Here is a 13326-nt window from a genome sequence, read left to right as displayed (position 1 = left end):
CAAGTCTGGTAAGGACTCTTAGAGCTTTGGAGAAAGAGCAAACATATACCCCTGAGGAAAGAAAGGGCAAGGCCTGGGTGTGCTCCAAGCTGTGGCTTCCTTTATCTTGAAGGCTTTTATCTATTTTCCAAAGGTGGGAATTTTAGGAGACGTCTCCAGGAGGATCTTAATAGAATATTCATCAGCTTTCAGGGTGTGTCCTTTAATATGCTGATTCATCACAATGAAGTATAGAGGGATCAGGGTCATTCTCTGGTCAGCTTCATCTTCAAAGACTGCCACAGGGGGGACAGGACTGAGGTGGGCCTGACTCCCCCAAACTCCCTCAAGGTCTGCAATATGAAAACCATTTGCTCCTAAGTATCCTTGGTTAGGGAAAGTAAGCCCTTGCAACTTATTTTCTGGCTATAAATTGCTTTGCCTTATTTAACTGTCTCACTTTTCCCATTACATTTGCCAAATTACCCTAGCTTCTTACTAACCTGCCTCTTCCACACCGGCCCAGCTCAGAGCCCCACCCGCGCCTTAGCCCCGCGCAGCAGAGGCGCACTGGGGCTCCACTTCCCAGCATCCCACGCGGTGATGCTTGGCCGTTGCCACGGAGATCAGGAAAAGCGGGCCTCAGGCAAAGCACCCGGGAACTTCCCCTCCCAGAAGGCTCTGCGCGGAAGCCGCCTCGCCGCTTTGCGCCAATGAGGGCTGGCGGGGGCTGGACTTCCGGCCTCGGGGGCTGTCACTGCGCCGCGGAGCCTCGGGCCGCCCCGGTGTCGGGCTGGAGCGGGCTCGGGGCTGGTTTTCCAGGAGGCTCTGGAGGCCCGAGGCGAGGCCGGAGGAGGGCGCGGGCGCAGGGCTCGCTCTGCACGCGCCGCGGCCGCGGGCCCCGGCCACGCCCCCCGGCCTCGGTTTCTCCGGTGCAGCGTGGGCAGCCCCCTGGGGCCTTCGGGCGGCGCCCGGACCCACGTGCTCCGCGGCCTCCGTGGCGCTGCGGAGGCGGTGCCCTGGCCGTCCGCCCCCTTGACGGACCGGGAGGCCGAGACCAGGAGCCGGGGCGCCTGGGTCGGCCGCCCAAGCGCTGATCCTGATGGCGGCGGCGGCGCAGGTGAGTAGAGGGAGCCCCAGCACCGCCCGCCGCCCGGACCCCTCCGTGGACCAGAGCCCCGCCTAGCAGGGACTTTACCTGGACGTCTTGGCCTCCCCTCTCGGGTGTGCCCTGGCCCGGAGTCCCCGCGCGCGCAGGGCCCCCACCGCTGGCAGCCAAGGGGTGGGGGTCCCGCGTGTAGCAGCGGGGGTGGGGCGCAGCCTGGGTGCTTCCGGACCCGAGCTTCTCACGCGGAGCTCGGGGAGAGAAGATAGTGGGTCAGGCCGGGGAGTGCACTATCCCGAGGGCGCCGGGCGTTGTGGAAGATCTTGGACATGCTTTAGGTTAGGAAGTTTAACCTATCCCGCCCTTTCCCGAGTGGAGACAGACGCAGAGGCGGGGCGCGGTGTGCGGGGAGGGGGCGATGATGGCACGTGGACCAGACTGAAGTCAGGAAAGCGGGTGAATTCCCAACATAGATGCCTATTATCAGGTTCGGGGTGTGTGTGCGTGTCCTGAGTGAAGGACCTTCACAAGTTTCTTAGTCTGAGCATTAGAAAAATGGAGCTGCTGGAGACAAAATCAGAAATTTGAAGGGTAAGCAGGTTTCAGGGGGATGTCGGGAAGAGTCTGCCCCACAGTGGAGGCATCACGTGCACCTGGAATTGTTGATTTTTAGGGACAGAGTTCTGGTATCCTGAGCCAAGGCAGGGCCTGGGAATCAAATGTAGAGGAGGGGGTTTCACCAACTCAGTCATAGGTGGGCAGTTAGTGCTCCAGGGAGATGGAGAGCTGCTGGCAGTCCCCTGGTCTCTCAGGAAGTCTGGCAGGTGGCAGCCAAGTGAGAAGGAAATAGAGGGGGTGTGACTATGGAGGGAGGAACTGGCTCCTGCGTGCCCATCAGATTCTTTGGTTCACTCCTGTGGAGACTGGAGGGGATCAGCCAGTCCTTCAAACAGGGGATCAAGCAGCCTTAAAACATCAGGCAATTTCCGCAGGGCTGGGTAGGTGGGACTATACAGTTACTTATTGCAAGAGCAGTAGGGGCACGTCTGGGGAGGGTAAGCTTAAGCAAAGGCTTGAGAGTGACTGGACGCCTGGGACTGCCTTTGGGGTGGCAGCCTGCAGAAGGCCAGGGGCTTACTCTGGCTGCCTTGTCTAGAGTGGCCAGTGGGCAGGCGGAGGACGCATCTAAGGCGTAGACAAAGAGGGAGCCCAGACAGGTGAGGGAAGTTGAATCTGCAAAACCTTGGGGGAGGAGGGTGAATGTCTGAGGGACATCAGGACAAGTAGCCATTGGGACAGGGAGTTGAGTCCTGGGTCACACAGCCATAACTTAGATCATGCCCATCTTCCCCTGCCCACTGTTATAGGGTCTGATGATCTTTGAGGATGTGGCCGTGTACTTCTCCCGGGAAGAGTGGGGTCTCTTGGATGCAGCCCAGAGGACCTTGTACCGCCACGTGATGCTGGAGAACTTCGCACTCGTGGCCTCACTGGGTAAGGCTGTGGGTCCTCCATGGGAAAGCTCAGTTGTTGCCATACTGGTCCACCAGCACTAACCCCTTTATCTCCTGGTGGCCTGTGAGCAGCCCCACACCCACTGGCTGAATGTCCCTGTCTGGCTGTGGTACCTCTGTGCCTAGGCTCAGTACCCTTCCTCTGGCATTGCCAACACATTTCTCCTCACAGTCACCATTTAGCTGTTCCTGTGAGCCCTGACCTGTGATGCAACCTTTGGGTTTTCTTAGTTGCACAGTTCCTGCCCTCTGTTGGGTAGTTCCTTGTCATGAGCTGGGGCTGGCCCCTCACTTGCTTGTCCTTTGTCATAGGCTTCTCTGCCTCCCGACCTGATATAGTCATCCAGCTCGAATGTGGTGAGGAGCCCTGGGTTCTCAGTGGGTCAGATGTGACCCTGGCCAGGAATGCCCAGAGAAGGCCCAGCCCTGGTGAGTGGAGTTCCAGGGGCAGGAAGGTTCCGCTTCTCCTGGACACTGTCCTCTCCTGCCTCCCACCTGATTCCCTCCTGTTCTCCTTCTATCATTAGCCTCTGCTGGAGGCTGCAGCCTTGGCTGCCCTTAAAGGGGGAACTCTGAGGGCACTCCAGGCCGTGGAGAGACCTCAGAACCCCACCTTCAGCCAAGGTGTATGGCCTCAAACCTTCCCTGTCTTACCTCACTGCATGGTCTGTGGGGCCATTAACTCATTCATTTATGCCTTCATTGTTTCTTGAGCACTTGCAATGACCAGGCCAGTTGTCAGCACCAGAGGCACAGCCTTGAACAAGACTTTCCTGGTCCTGCCTTCATGGAGTTGATGGTGCTAGGGGAGAGGGGCAGTCAGTAAATGGAGTTCATAAATAAAACTCTGGCATCAGATATCTACCAGTGGAAGGAACATAGGCAGGCTGGGGAGTCCCCCAGACAGGTGAGCTACACAGAGAAAGGATGTCTGTTCGCTTCAGCTTTCACACGCAGACCTTGGGGTCCCCCTTGCCCACATACTCAACCTGCCCAGGTCACCTCCTCCTGGTCAGGATGACCCCAGCATCCACTGTTTCTGGTCCTTCAGGTTCCCAACGTCTGGCAGAGGGAACAGATGTTTCTGGGGAGGCAGCATGGCCAAGGACCTTCCAGGAAAGGCCCCCTCCAACGCCTACTAGGGTCCTCCCCACCACTGCTGCCTGTGAACCTGGAAACCGCCTGAAGGGTTGTAGGGGCACTTCCTCATCTCGAGAGAGAAAACCCACAGGAGTTTCTGTGATCTACTGGGAAAGGCTCCTGCTAGGTCCTGGCAGTGGTGAGGCCAGTGTCAGCCTGCGGCTGACCTCCCCACTGCGGGCTCCCACAGGCGGCCCACCTAAGGAGAAAACTCTCACAGACGTCTTCCAGCCAGGCAAGCAGCCAAGGCCTTCGGAGCAGCAGGAGCCCATGGTGCAGAAGCCCCCTGGGAGAACCTTCCAGAGTGTCCCAGACCTTGAGGCCAGGCACACTGTGGGGGAACTAGGAATGGGGGCAGCTTGGCACGAGCCCCAGAGACTCCCCGCTGGCCAGGAGCCCCCCACCTGGGACGAGCTGGGCGAGGCCTTCCACACCGGCCCAGACATCCTCCCTGGGGAGAAGGCCTTCGAATGCAGGGCATGCAGCAAAGTCTTCCTCAAGAGCTCCGACCTCCTCAAGCACCTGCGCACGCACACAGGGGAGCGGCCCTACGAGTGCGCCCAGTGCGGCAAGGCCTTCAGCCAGACGTCGCACCTGACCCAGCACCAGCGCATCCACAGCGGCGAGACGCCGTACGCGTGCCCGGCCTGCGGCAAGGCGTTCCGGCACAGCTCCTCGCTGGTGCGGCACCAGCGCATCCACACGGCCGAGAAGGCCTTTCGCTGCGGCGAGTGCGGCAAGGCCTTCAGCCACGGCTCCAACCTCAGCCAGCACCGCAAGATCCACGCGGGCGGGAGGCCCTATGCTTGTGCGCGGTGCGGCCGCCGCTTCTGCCGCAACTCGCACCTGATCCAGCACGAGCGCACGCACACCGGGGAGAAGCCCTACGCCTGCACGCTCTGCGGGGCCGCCTTCAGCCAGGGCTCCTCGCTTTTCAAGCACCAGCGGGTGCACACGGGCGAGAAACCCTTCACCTGCGCGCAGTGCGGCCGCGCCTTCAGCCACAGCTCCAACCTCACGCAGCACCAGCTGCTGCACACGGGCGAGCGGCCCTTCCGCTGCGGGGACTGCGGCAAGGCCTTCGCCAAGGGCGCCGTGCTGCTCAGCCACCGGCGCATCCACACGGGCGAGAAGCCGTTCGTGTGCGCGCAGTGCGGCCGAGCCTTCCGCGAGCGCCCGGCCCTCTTCCACCACCAGAGGATCCACACCGGCGAGAAGCCCGCGCGGCGCCGCAGGGCCTCCTCCGGCCAGCGCGCCCCGCCTGCGCCTTCCTCGGGGGCGTCGTCCGGTGTCGCTCCGGGGCCCCAGCCCCCTCCCGCCGCCTCTGGCCCGGCCGTGGTGCCCAAGCCCGCGGAGGCCTGAGCTCCCAGCTCTGCGCTTGGCGACCCCGTGCGCCCATCCCCGGCGACGGGCCAGTCCTTGCAGGTTCACTCGGCGAAGCCTCGCGCTTGCCCTGAAGCCCCGTCTGCGCGTGGCGACGAGATGTACCCTCAGCCACACGACTCCACTTCCCGGAGGCCACGCTGCGGAAAGGTCTCCAGGATGGACGTGGAGGCCGGGACGGTGGCGGGCGGCGCCCGGCGGTCAGCCAGGGGAGGCCGGCGCGGCGGTGCCGCTTGTCAGGGCTATGACCGGACGCTAAAGGGCAGGGGCGGTCCAGATAAGTTGTGATGGCCACCCCAAACTGGCGATTCCCCGACAGCTAGGCTGCGCCCCCCGGGGGCCGGTCCGTGCTAGGCTTCCCAGGAGTGGGCACCGTGGGCGAGCGGGCAGGTGAGGGTTGGGCAGGTGGCTGGGCCTCTTCCTTCTCTGGAGAAAATCGGGGGTGGAATCCTGGCCGACAAGGCACTGGCATCCCCGCCCCCCGCCCCCCCAGCACACGGCTGACCCGCGGAGGTAGAGGTCCTGGGGCGGGGCGGGGGTGCAGAGTGATGGCTCGCCAGCCGTGCTGGTCCGCACAGTCACATCCAAGCCTCAGCACTGCCCATGTCCTGCTGTTGCCAAAGTCAATGTTACAGGAGCCGTTACATCCCACTGCCCTGACAGGAGGTGCCTGAAATAACAGGTTCAGAGGAGACGCGATGGGGCTGCTCGTTTCTGCAGGATCTCTCCCCATGTGTGGCATCCTCCCGAGATCCCTGCTCAGTGTGAGGCCCCCGCAAGGTGAGGACACTGAGGCAGGCAGGTGGGGTAGGGGCCCAGTTTGCTTCCTATGGCCCTTTAGCGACTGGGGCCCATCTCGACCTCCAGCCTCACTCCCAGGGAATTTAATGATTTTTTTTTCTTTTTTAATATATTTTTATTGATTTCAGAGAAAAGAAATGGGAGAGAGAGAGAGAAACATCAGTGATGGGAGAGTCATTGATCGGCTGCCTCCTGCACACCCCCTGCTGGGGATGGAGCCCCAAACCCGGCATGTGCCCTGACTGGGAATCAAACTTCCATCTCCTGGATCATAGGTTGTATGGTCAACCGCTGAGCCATGCTTGCCAGGCAGTTAATGGTCTTTTTATTGGGAAAAAAATGCTAGAAGTTACACCTTGGAACTAACTTGGAACAGACATAGATTGTAAATTCTTGCACAGCACTGTGGAAGTCCACAGCTTCAGCCTCTCCTCCCACCGAGTCCAGAGAGGCTTCCTGATAAAGGTTTCTTTTTCAAATCATGTGCATGGTAGCAGTCTGGTTTCACCCTAGCACTGTGCAGATGTGCCATCAGGGCGTGTCATCGCCATAGAGCTGGGGGGACTTGGCTACAACCTTGGTCCCTTTGAGAAGCCACAGGGTAGAGATGCAGCCTGTCTGTGGCTCCCTGAGGGGTGGGGACACCTGTGTCTCCTTGGCAGCCAGAGGTGGGTGGGAGGCAGTCAAGAGACCTAGGTGGGGTGGATGGGGTGGGGCTGCCCCAAACAGCAGCTCTACTAGGAGTTGGGCCTTTGTGGATCCAAGCCATGGAATCTGAGACAGGGGCCACATTTGACCCGTCTTGTGGGTGCTCCTGTTCCATCACATCCAAGACCTTGCAGCCATCTGCCATACACAGTGAGCACAGACATGGTCTCCCCTCCCCACCTACCAGCAGAGCCAGTCCTATTTTGTGCCCCAGCAACCTCAAGGTTCCTACAAAGCGGGGAGATGGGTGAAGAGTCATGCAAGACCCAACTCCCCAAGACCCTTCAGGACCAGTCCTCTCTGTCAGGCCTCCTGATACCCTGTGGACCCCTGAGCCATTGTCTGCCCCTCCTTGGCTCTTGCTATCTGCTCTGGTCCACACCCTGGCCTTGCCCCCATCTCTCTTTTCCCCAGGCTGGCCTTCCCACCCTAAGGACTCCTGGGAGCCAGTGGAGACCCAGAGAGTCACATGCAACCTTTTCTGCACCTTGGACAGAAACTCCTCCACGATCCCAGCTTCCACCTTGAGCCCTCCTGATCCCTCAACCTGATGCCCTATCCTGTCTCCCCCTAGTCTCCCTGCTTCCTTGAGCTCCTTCCCACTGGTGTGGCCTCTGCTATCCCTCAGTCCCTCCACAAATCTACCCCTCCCACTAAGGAATGATCAGTGGCCTCCGCCCTGCTCCTACAGGAAGGGCAACCATGACCACCCTCCCCTCATGTCTTAGCCCCTAAATTGCCCTCCCCCAAACCTCTGGTCATGTTATGTCCCGTCCTGCCAGGCTGGCTCCCCCGCTCTTAATCCTGATCAGGCTGTGACTGTAAGTGTCCCTGGTCTTTCGGGTCAAGGTGGTGAACTGAACCCATCCTTACTTGGTTCAAAAGCCCACTGAGACCAGAGGAGAGTGTATGACAAGCCCTGTGGACTTCTGAGGACAGGGAGGCAGAAAGCCCACAGCAACGGCATTCTGCACCTAGAGGGGAGGGCAGCTGCCACTGACGGAGTCAGAACCGAGCTGGCACTAGGGTGACCAGGCTTATGCTGCAAAACTTGAGAAGGCTTGAAAACCAGAGGTCTCCTGAGATGGGGAGAGATACTGGAGAAGCTGTTAGAGCCCCAGGTCTCCCCACATGGCGGATGGTGAAAGAGTCATTTCTGGGGAATCCAGAGTCCCTGAGAAAAGGCCTAAGCCCTCGCAGAACAGCCCTGTCTAACGATGCTACTGGGAATTGTTGACAAGCCCCAGCCATGCACATGCTCAGAGCTTCCTTCTGATCAGTGATGAAGACGACAGCTTTGTATGTTTGTTTGTTTGTTATTTTACATAGAGAGAGAGAAACATCGATGCATCAACACTGATTGGCTGCCTCCTGCACGCCCCCGACCGGGAATCGAACAGGGGACCTCTTGGTCCATGGAATGATGCTCAACCACTGAGCACACTGGCCAGCGAGACACAGATCACCGCGAGCTGGCAGCTAGGGGTTCCTAGGTATCAGAAGGAACCAAAACATACAGGTAGATGCATTTTAGGATTCAGTAAATAAGTCATGTTTCAGGCACTTGATGTGTGGAAGGAAAACGGACCTCATCCCAGTCAGATTTAAAAAATAACACTGTCTATTGAGATAAACTAAAAATAAAGGCCACCTTACTAGTTCTGGCCCCCAAAGTAAGTAAAAGGTTGAGCACGTCCCATAAGCCTGGAGAAAAACATCATTTCGCAGTGCAGTACTGGCATCTGAAGACGTGTCTGACTCGGTATATAAACCATGGGGCAGTTTCCTCATCGGTGTAAACGGGTGCCCACCGGGAGGGCGCTCAGCGGAGGTCGAGTGAAGCCCCAGCACCCTCCTCGCTGGAGAAAGCCCGCGGATCAGGCGGGCCTCCCCAGCGGGACCCAGAGGAGAGTCTGCGGGGCTAGTACACGGCCCAGCCCTCGGCGCAGGGCAGGGAGACGCTCCAGCTGTTGCCTTGGAAACTGCAACACGCGGGCGGGCGGGCTCTAGTGGTTACCAAGGGGACCACTAGGAGACTAGAAACAAACCTCAAGCACCGCGCTGGGGGAGGGGCCTGGGCAGAGTGCCAGCCCTGATTGGCCGAAAGGTCACGTCTCTCACCTCGCTTACCAATAGGCTCTCTGCCCGCTTTGCACATGAGCAGGATTTTAACGGCCCATCTGGGCATTTGGTGAGTCCTAGGACCCGGATGCAAAGAAGGATAGCCGCCAGTGAGGGAAGCAAGTCTCCCCAAGCTCAGCTACTCCACAGGTTTTCCTACGAGGACCGGAGCGGTTCTCAGTCGTGAGAGGCCTCTGAAAATGAGCCTCCGCTGGCGGACGCCGCGCCTGTCCTTGCTTCTGAGGCTCATGGGAAACGTAGTCCGGAGGGAGGGGCGGTGCCTTCGGGGCAGGGGTCTGATTGGCCAGAGATGCGTCGCCACGGCAACGAGCGGGGTGGGGCGTGGCGTCCCGCGAAAGGTGGGAGGGGCCGCGCGTTGCCAGTGACCGGAAGTGGCCTCGGGCGCTGGCGAAGGGATTGAGGTGAGCGCGGGCCCGGCTGGGCGCGGCTTCTTCCACCTCCCAGGACCCGGACCCCCTCCCAGCGCTCGGGAGCCCCCGCCGACCTCCCCAGGCGCCCTGCGCGCCCCTCCCACCCGTGGTTCCGCCTCCGCCCGGAAGACTTCCCCCCTCCTTCCATGCTGCGGAGACAAACTCGGGAGTCTAGTCTCGCGGGTCGGACCGGGCCCTCGGGTGGGCGTGTTTCACTCCGGACCCTCTTCGGGGCCGGCCCGGGTTGCGCTCTCAGGACTCGGCGCCGCCCGGGGTTCCGTTTCGCTTCGCTTTTGCTTTTCACACGCACGGTCCGGACGGTGCGAGTCGTCCAGTCAGCTGTGGTCGCGGGCACGGAGCCCCCGGGCCCAGCCGCACCCTGGGCGCCGACGTGCCGCCCCCGCAGCCAGCCCCGCAGGGCGCCCACTGCGGTCCCGGCGCCCGCCCGCCCGCGCCTCCCTGGCCGCCTGCCCCTCGGCCCCGGCGGCGCCCCGCCGCCTCTGGGGGCGCTCCCGCGGCGCACGGCCTGACCCGCAGCCTCCCTCTCCACCGTCCCTGCTGTACCCAGATGTCGGCGGCTTCCGGGAAGCCCGTCGGACAACCCGCCTCCACGCGCTTGTCCACGAGTCTGCCCTACCCTGGCGGTGGCCTCTTGGCCGGCACCCTGACCCCTCCTTTTCCGCAGGTCCCTCTTGGTGGTTCCAAGAAGACCCCCGCCACAATAATGCCCTCCTCACCGGGCCCCCCGCGCCGGCCCTCCTCGGACCCCTCGGCCACCCTAGGGGACGCTGAGGCAGCGCGCCAGCGTTTCCGGGGGTTCTGCTACCAGGACGTGGCGGGTCCTCAAGAGGCCCTGACCCGGCTTCAGGAGCTGTGCCGCCGGTGGCTGCGGCCGGAGGTGCGCTCCAAGGAGCAGATGCTGGAGCTGCTGGTGCTGGAGCAGTTCCTGGGTGCGCTGCCCCCTGAGATCCAGGCCTGGGTGCGGGACCAGAGGCCAGGCAGCCCTGAGGAGGCTGCAGCCCTGGTGGAGGGCCTGCAGCACAACCCCGGGCAGCTACTGGGCTGGGTGAGTATGGCCACTTTGGCTTTGTGGAGGGACAGAGGGAGACTAGAGCCCCGGTGACTTCCTCTCCCCCTCAGATCACAGCCCATGTCCTGAAGCAAGCAGTGCTCCCAGCACCACAGAAGGCAGAGGACTCACTGGGGAGCCTCCACCCTCCAGGGATAGTAGAGCCCCTCAGGGCAGCCGCTGGGGAGGGGCCGAAGGATGCCCAGATGGAGGGTTCTGCCCAGCTCAGCTGTAGTGTAAAGAAGGAGCCTGATGCCGATGGGCAGGAGATGGGTGAGACTGGGGGCCTCCTGGCAGGAGTATGGACATCCACAGCTGGGACTGGGACCCGGGAGGGACTGCAGACTGCAGAGCTGGGCCCCTGGGAGGCAGGAGGAAAGGGCTGGCTCCATGCACGCCAGGTGACTGGTACAGTGGTCTGCCTGCTAGCAGAGGAGGCTGCAGCACCAGCCCAGCTGCCCTAGCTCACGGGAGCAGCCCCTGACCGCTGTCTGCCTCACTTCCTAGCACCCGCCAGTCCCCCAAATCCAGCCCAGTCCCAAGAGGGGCCAGTTGGACCTGGGGGACCAGATTCTGCCTCCTTCCACCCACCCAGGATTCAGGTGAGCAGCCCCAGGTGGGAGGAGAATGTCCTTGGTGTCCACTCTGTCCTGCCAGTTTTCCAGGCTCCTTGGCCAGCCACTGTTGTGCTCTTTGCCGCCCAGATTGGAGTTGGTATCAGGGTGCCCTACAGGTCCTGGGGGACAGAGGGACAGACTGGTGGTCTCCACAATTGGGAAGGATTTTAGAAATTTGGTTTATAGTGACAGGAACTGTTAGGGGTTTACTTCCACACAGAAAAGTCAGGGGGTTGCGGCTCCCTGCAGTCCTGAGCTGGCACCCGGGGATTTTCATGCTCCTGTTAAGGTGGGGAGGGGACAAGATGACCAATCTTGGGAGGAAAGCCGGAGCATCACGCAGCAGCCCCGTCTCCGCAGCACAGCTGAGGTCGGAATGCAGAGGCTCTCTGTAGGAAATGCCCACAGCTCCTTCTCTCCAGCTGGGTGTGGAAGCTCAGCTGAGGCCCCTGCTACCTGGAGTGCTTGTTTCTTGAGTGTGGGTAGCAGGAGTCCTGTCCCCTCCCAGCCTCTTTGCTCCTAATCCACTCGACTTGAGCATCCCAGTAGAAGAACTGGCTGAGATGAGCTTAGAGGCTGCAGAGTGCCCCAGGCACTGTAGGGAAGTGAGGCCAGTGGAAAGACAGGGCTCAGAGCCGCCTCATCTCCAGCCGGCACCGTCCTGGCTGTGGCGCTGTGTGGCTACCGCCTCCCCTATGGCTTGTCAGTGGAGACTACTTTTCCCAGCCCAGCAAAGCCTCACCCAGATGACGGGATTCTGGGAGGCGAGGAGGGCATCCCCCGGAAAGCCTGAAAGAGCTCACCTGTCCATACGAGGAACACAGCCCACCGCCCAGCCAACTACCCACATACATCACCTGCTCCCGAGGTGTGGGGCTGCACCTTCTATCAAGAGCCCTCCCGCAGCCAGGTGCCCACAGCCGGGAATGCTGACAGCCCTTCAAAGCTCCCCCAAAGAGGGCCTTTATTAGGAGAGGAGACTGGGGTCCCCTGAGTCCCCCAGCCTTTTGCTGGGGATACACTGCTTGAGGCACAGGAGTGGGGCCAGCTACATTTGTCCCTGCCTCCCCCAAAGCCCAGGGGTCCTCGGCTCAGTCTGTCCTGCCAGAACCTGGGGTGGGGCAGCCTTCGCCAGGTCAGCTGTTGGCCGCTCCCTCCCTGCCTGGCTTCCCCAGTACTCACACCCCCGTCTCAGCCTCATCTGAGCCTCCGGAATGGAGGCCGTGACCCGGGGCTGGGCGGGCGTGGAGGGCTCGGCAGTGACGGGCCACTTCCGGGCAGGAGGACTGGGGGCTGCTGAACCCGTCCCAGAAGGAGCTGTACTGGGACGCGATGCTGGAGAAGTACGGCACCGTGGTGTCCCTGGGTGAGGACCCGCCGCGCCCGCCCCTCTGCTGCGTGCGACCCGCCCTCCCCCGTGCGCGCCCCCTCCTCCCTCCTTCCCAAGGGGCGCCCAGGCACCCGAGGCCCCCATTTGTGCCAGCCCCTTGCCCGCGCAGTGCCAGGAGTGGCGCCTGACCGACCCGCCCCGCATCAGGGTTGCCATCCCCCCAGCCGGAGGCGCGGGCCGAGTCAGAGCCGGGGGCGCCGAACAGCGCGGGGCCTGAGGGCCCAGGAAGCCTCCGCCCTGGTGAGTGCAGCGCCGTGTGACGCGGGACACCGGGTCTCAGGCGGGTGGTAGCTTGTCTGGCGCCGGGGGAGGGCGGGCCGAGGTCCTGCGCCCGGGCCACGGGGTCCGCGCCCGTCCTTCCCCCAGGAGGCGAGAGCGCGAGCCGCCGCGAGGGGCCGCCCGGCCGCCCCGAGCCCCCGCCGCCCTGGGAGGGCCCGTCTGGGTCCGCCGCGCCGGCCCCGCCGCCACCGGTGCCGGGTGCTGTGCGGAGCAAGCCCTACACGTGTGAGCAGTGCGGCAGCGGCTTCGACTGGAAGTCGGTGTTCGTCATCCACCACCGGACGCACGCGGGCGGGCAGGGCGCGCGGGCCCCGGCGTTGGCCGTCGGGGGCGCGGAGAAGCCGCTGCAGGGTCCCCGGGAGCCGGGCGCACCGCGCCACCCCCGGCACGCGCCCCCGGCAGCTCGGAAGAACTACGCGTGCGAGGAGTGCGGGCGCAGCTTCAGCTGGAAGTCGCAGCTGGTCATCCACCGCAAGAGCCACGCTGGCCAGCAGCGCCACTTCTGCAGCGACTGCGGCCGCGGCTTCGACTGGAAGTCCCAGCTGGTCATCCATAGGAAGAGCCACCGGCCCGAGGACCCGTGAGCGGCTGGAGAGGACCCCGTGAAGGTCCAGGGAGGAGGTGGTGACACTGCAAGTGCGGGTGGTGGTGTTGGAAACTTTAAAAATGCCCAGCTGGTGCGGCTCAGTTGTTGAGCACCGTCCCATGCACCTAAAGGCCGCTGGTTGTATTCAGGACACATGCCCGGGTTGTAGGGTCTCTGAAATCAATAAAAACATTAAAAAAAAA

General features: G+C 62.1%; 2 protein-coding genes across 4 annotated transcripts; both read left to right on the top strand.

Moving 5' to 3' along the window:
- Positions 1-735: 735 nt before the first annotated feature.
- On the top strand, positions 736-6403 carry ZNF324 (zinc finger protein 324). 2 transcript variants are annotated; one of them, XM_081119876.1, is made up of 4 exons: positions 736-1099; positions 2452-2578; positions 2911-3027; positions 3650-5320. In XM_081119876.1, exons 1-4 carry the CDS (start codon positions 1082-1084, stop codon positions 5098-5100), a joined length of 1713 nt encoding a protein of 570 aa, XP_080976002.1. In that variant the 5' UTR covers positions 736-1081; the 3' UTR covers positions 5101-5320. The 2 variants fall into 2 exon arrangements, with proteins under 2 accessions (XP_080976002.1, XP_080976003.1); XM_081119877.1 differs by lacking the exon at positions 2911-3027 and having other exon boundaries at positions 3650-6403.
- Positions 5829-13324, top strand: ZNF446 (zinc finger protein 446). 2 transcript variants are annotated; one of them, XM_081119900.1, is made up of 7 exons: positions 5829-5901; positions 9868-10248; positions 10323-10524; positions 10759-10853; positions 12150-12234; positions 12406-12498; positions 12625-13322. In XM_081119900.1, the coding sequence occupies exons 2-7, from the start codon at positions 9907-9909 to the stop codon at positions 13119-13121; spliced, it is 1314 nt and encodes a 437-aa protein (XP_080976026.1). In that variant the 5' UTR covers positions 5829-5901; positions 9868-9906; the 3' UTR covers positions 13122-13322. The 2 variants fall into 2 exon arrangements, with proteins under 2 accessions (XP_080976026.1, XP_080976025.1); XM_081119899.1 differs by lacking the exon at positions 5829-5901 and having other exon boundaries at positions 9641-10248; positions 12625-13324.
- The last annotated feature ends 2 nt before the right edge of the window (positions 13325-13326 follow it).

The sequence above is a fragment of the Miniopterus schreibersii genome (assembly GCF_964146895.1).
Source record: "Miniopterus schreibersii genome assembly, chromosome: 18".
Classification (NCBI taxonomy): Eukaryota; Metazoa; Chordata; class Mammalia; order Chiroptera; family Miniopteridae; genus Miniopterus; species Miniopterus schreibersii.
The sequence above is the reverse complement of the archived record's forward strand: the minus strand, read 5'-3'. Positions and strand labels throughout refer to the sequence as shown.

Bases quoted from the DNA above. Each gene is read 5' to 3' on its own strand.
- ZNF324 (XM_081119876.1), top strand. The intron at 2,579-2,910 runs GTAAGGCTGTGG...CCTTTGTCATAG, and splicing joins CGCACTCGTGGCCTCACTGG to GCTTCTCTGCCTCCCGACCT. The intron at 3,028-3,649 runs GTGAGTGGAGTT...CTGGTCCTTCAG, and splicing joins CCAGAGAAGGCCCAGCCCTG to GTTCCCAACGTCTGGCAGAG.
- ZNF446 (XM_081119899.1), top strand. From the start codon at position 9,751: ATGTCGGCGGCTTCCGGGAAGCCCGTCGGACAACCCGCCTCCACGCGC. The intron at 10,249-10,322 runs GTGAGTATGGCC...TCTCCCCCTCAG, and splicing joins CCGGGCAGCTACTGGGCTGG to ATCACAGCCCATGTCCTGAA. The intron at 12,235-12,405 runs GTGAGGACCCGC...GCCCCGCATCAG, and splicing joins CGGCACCGTGGTGTCCCTGG to GGTTGCCATCCCCCCAGCCG.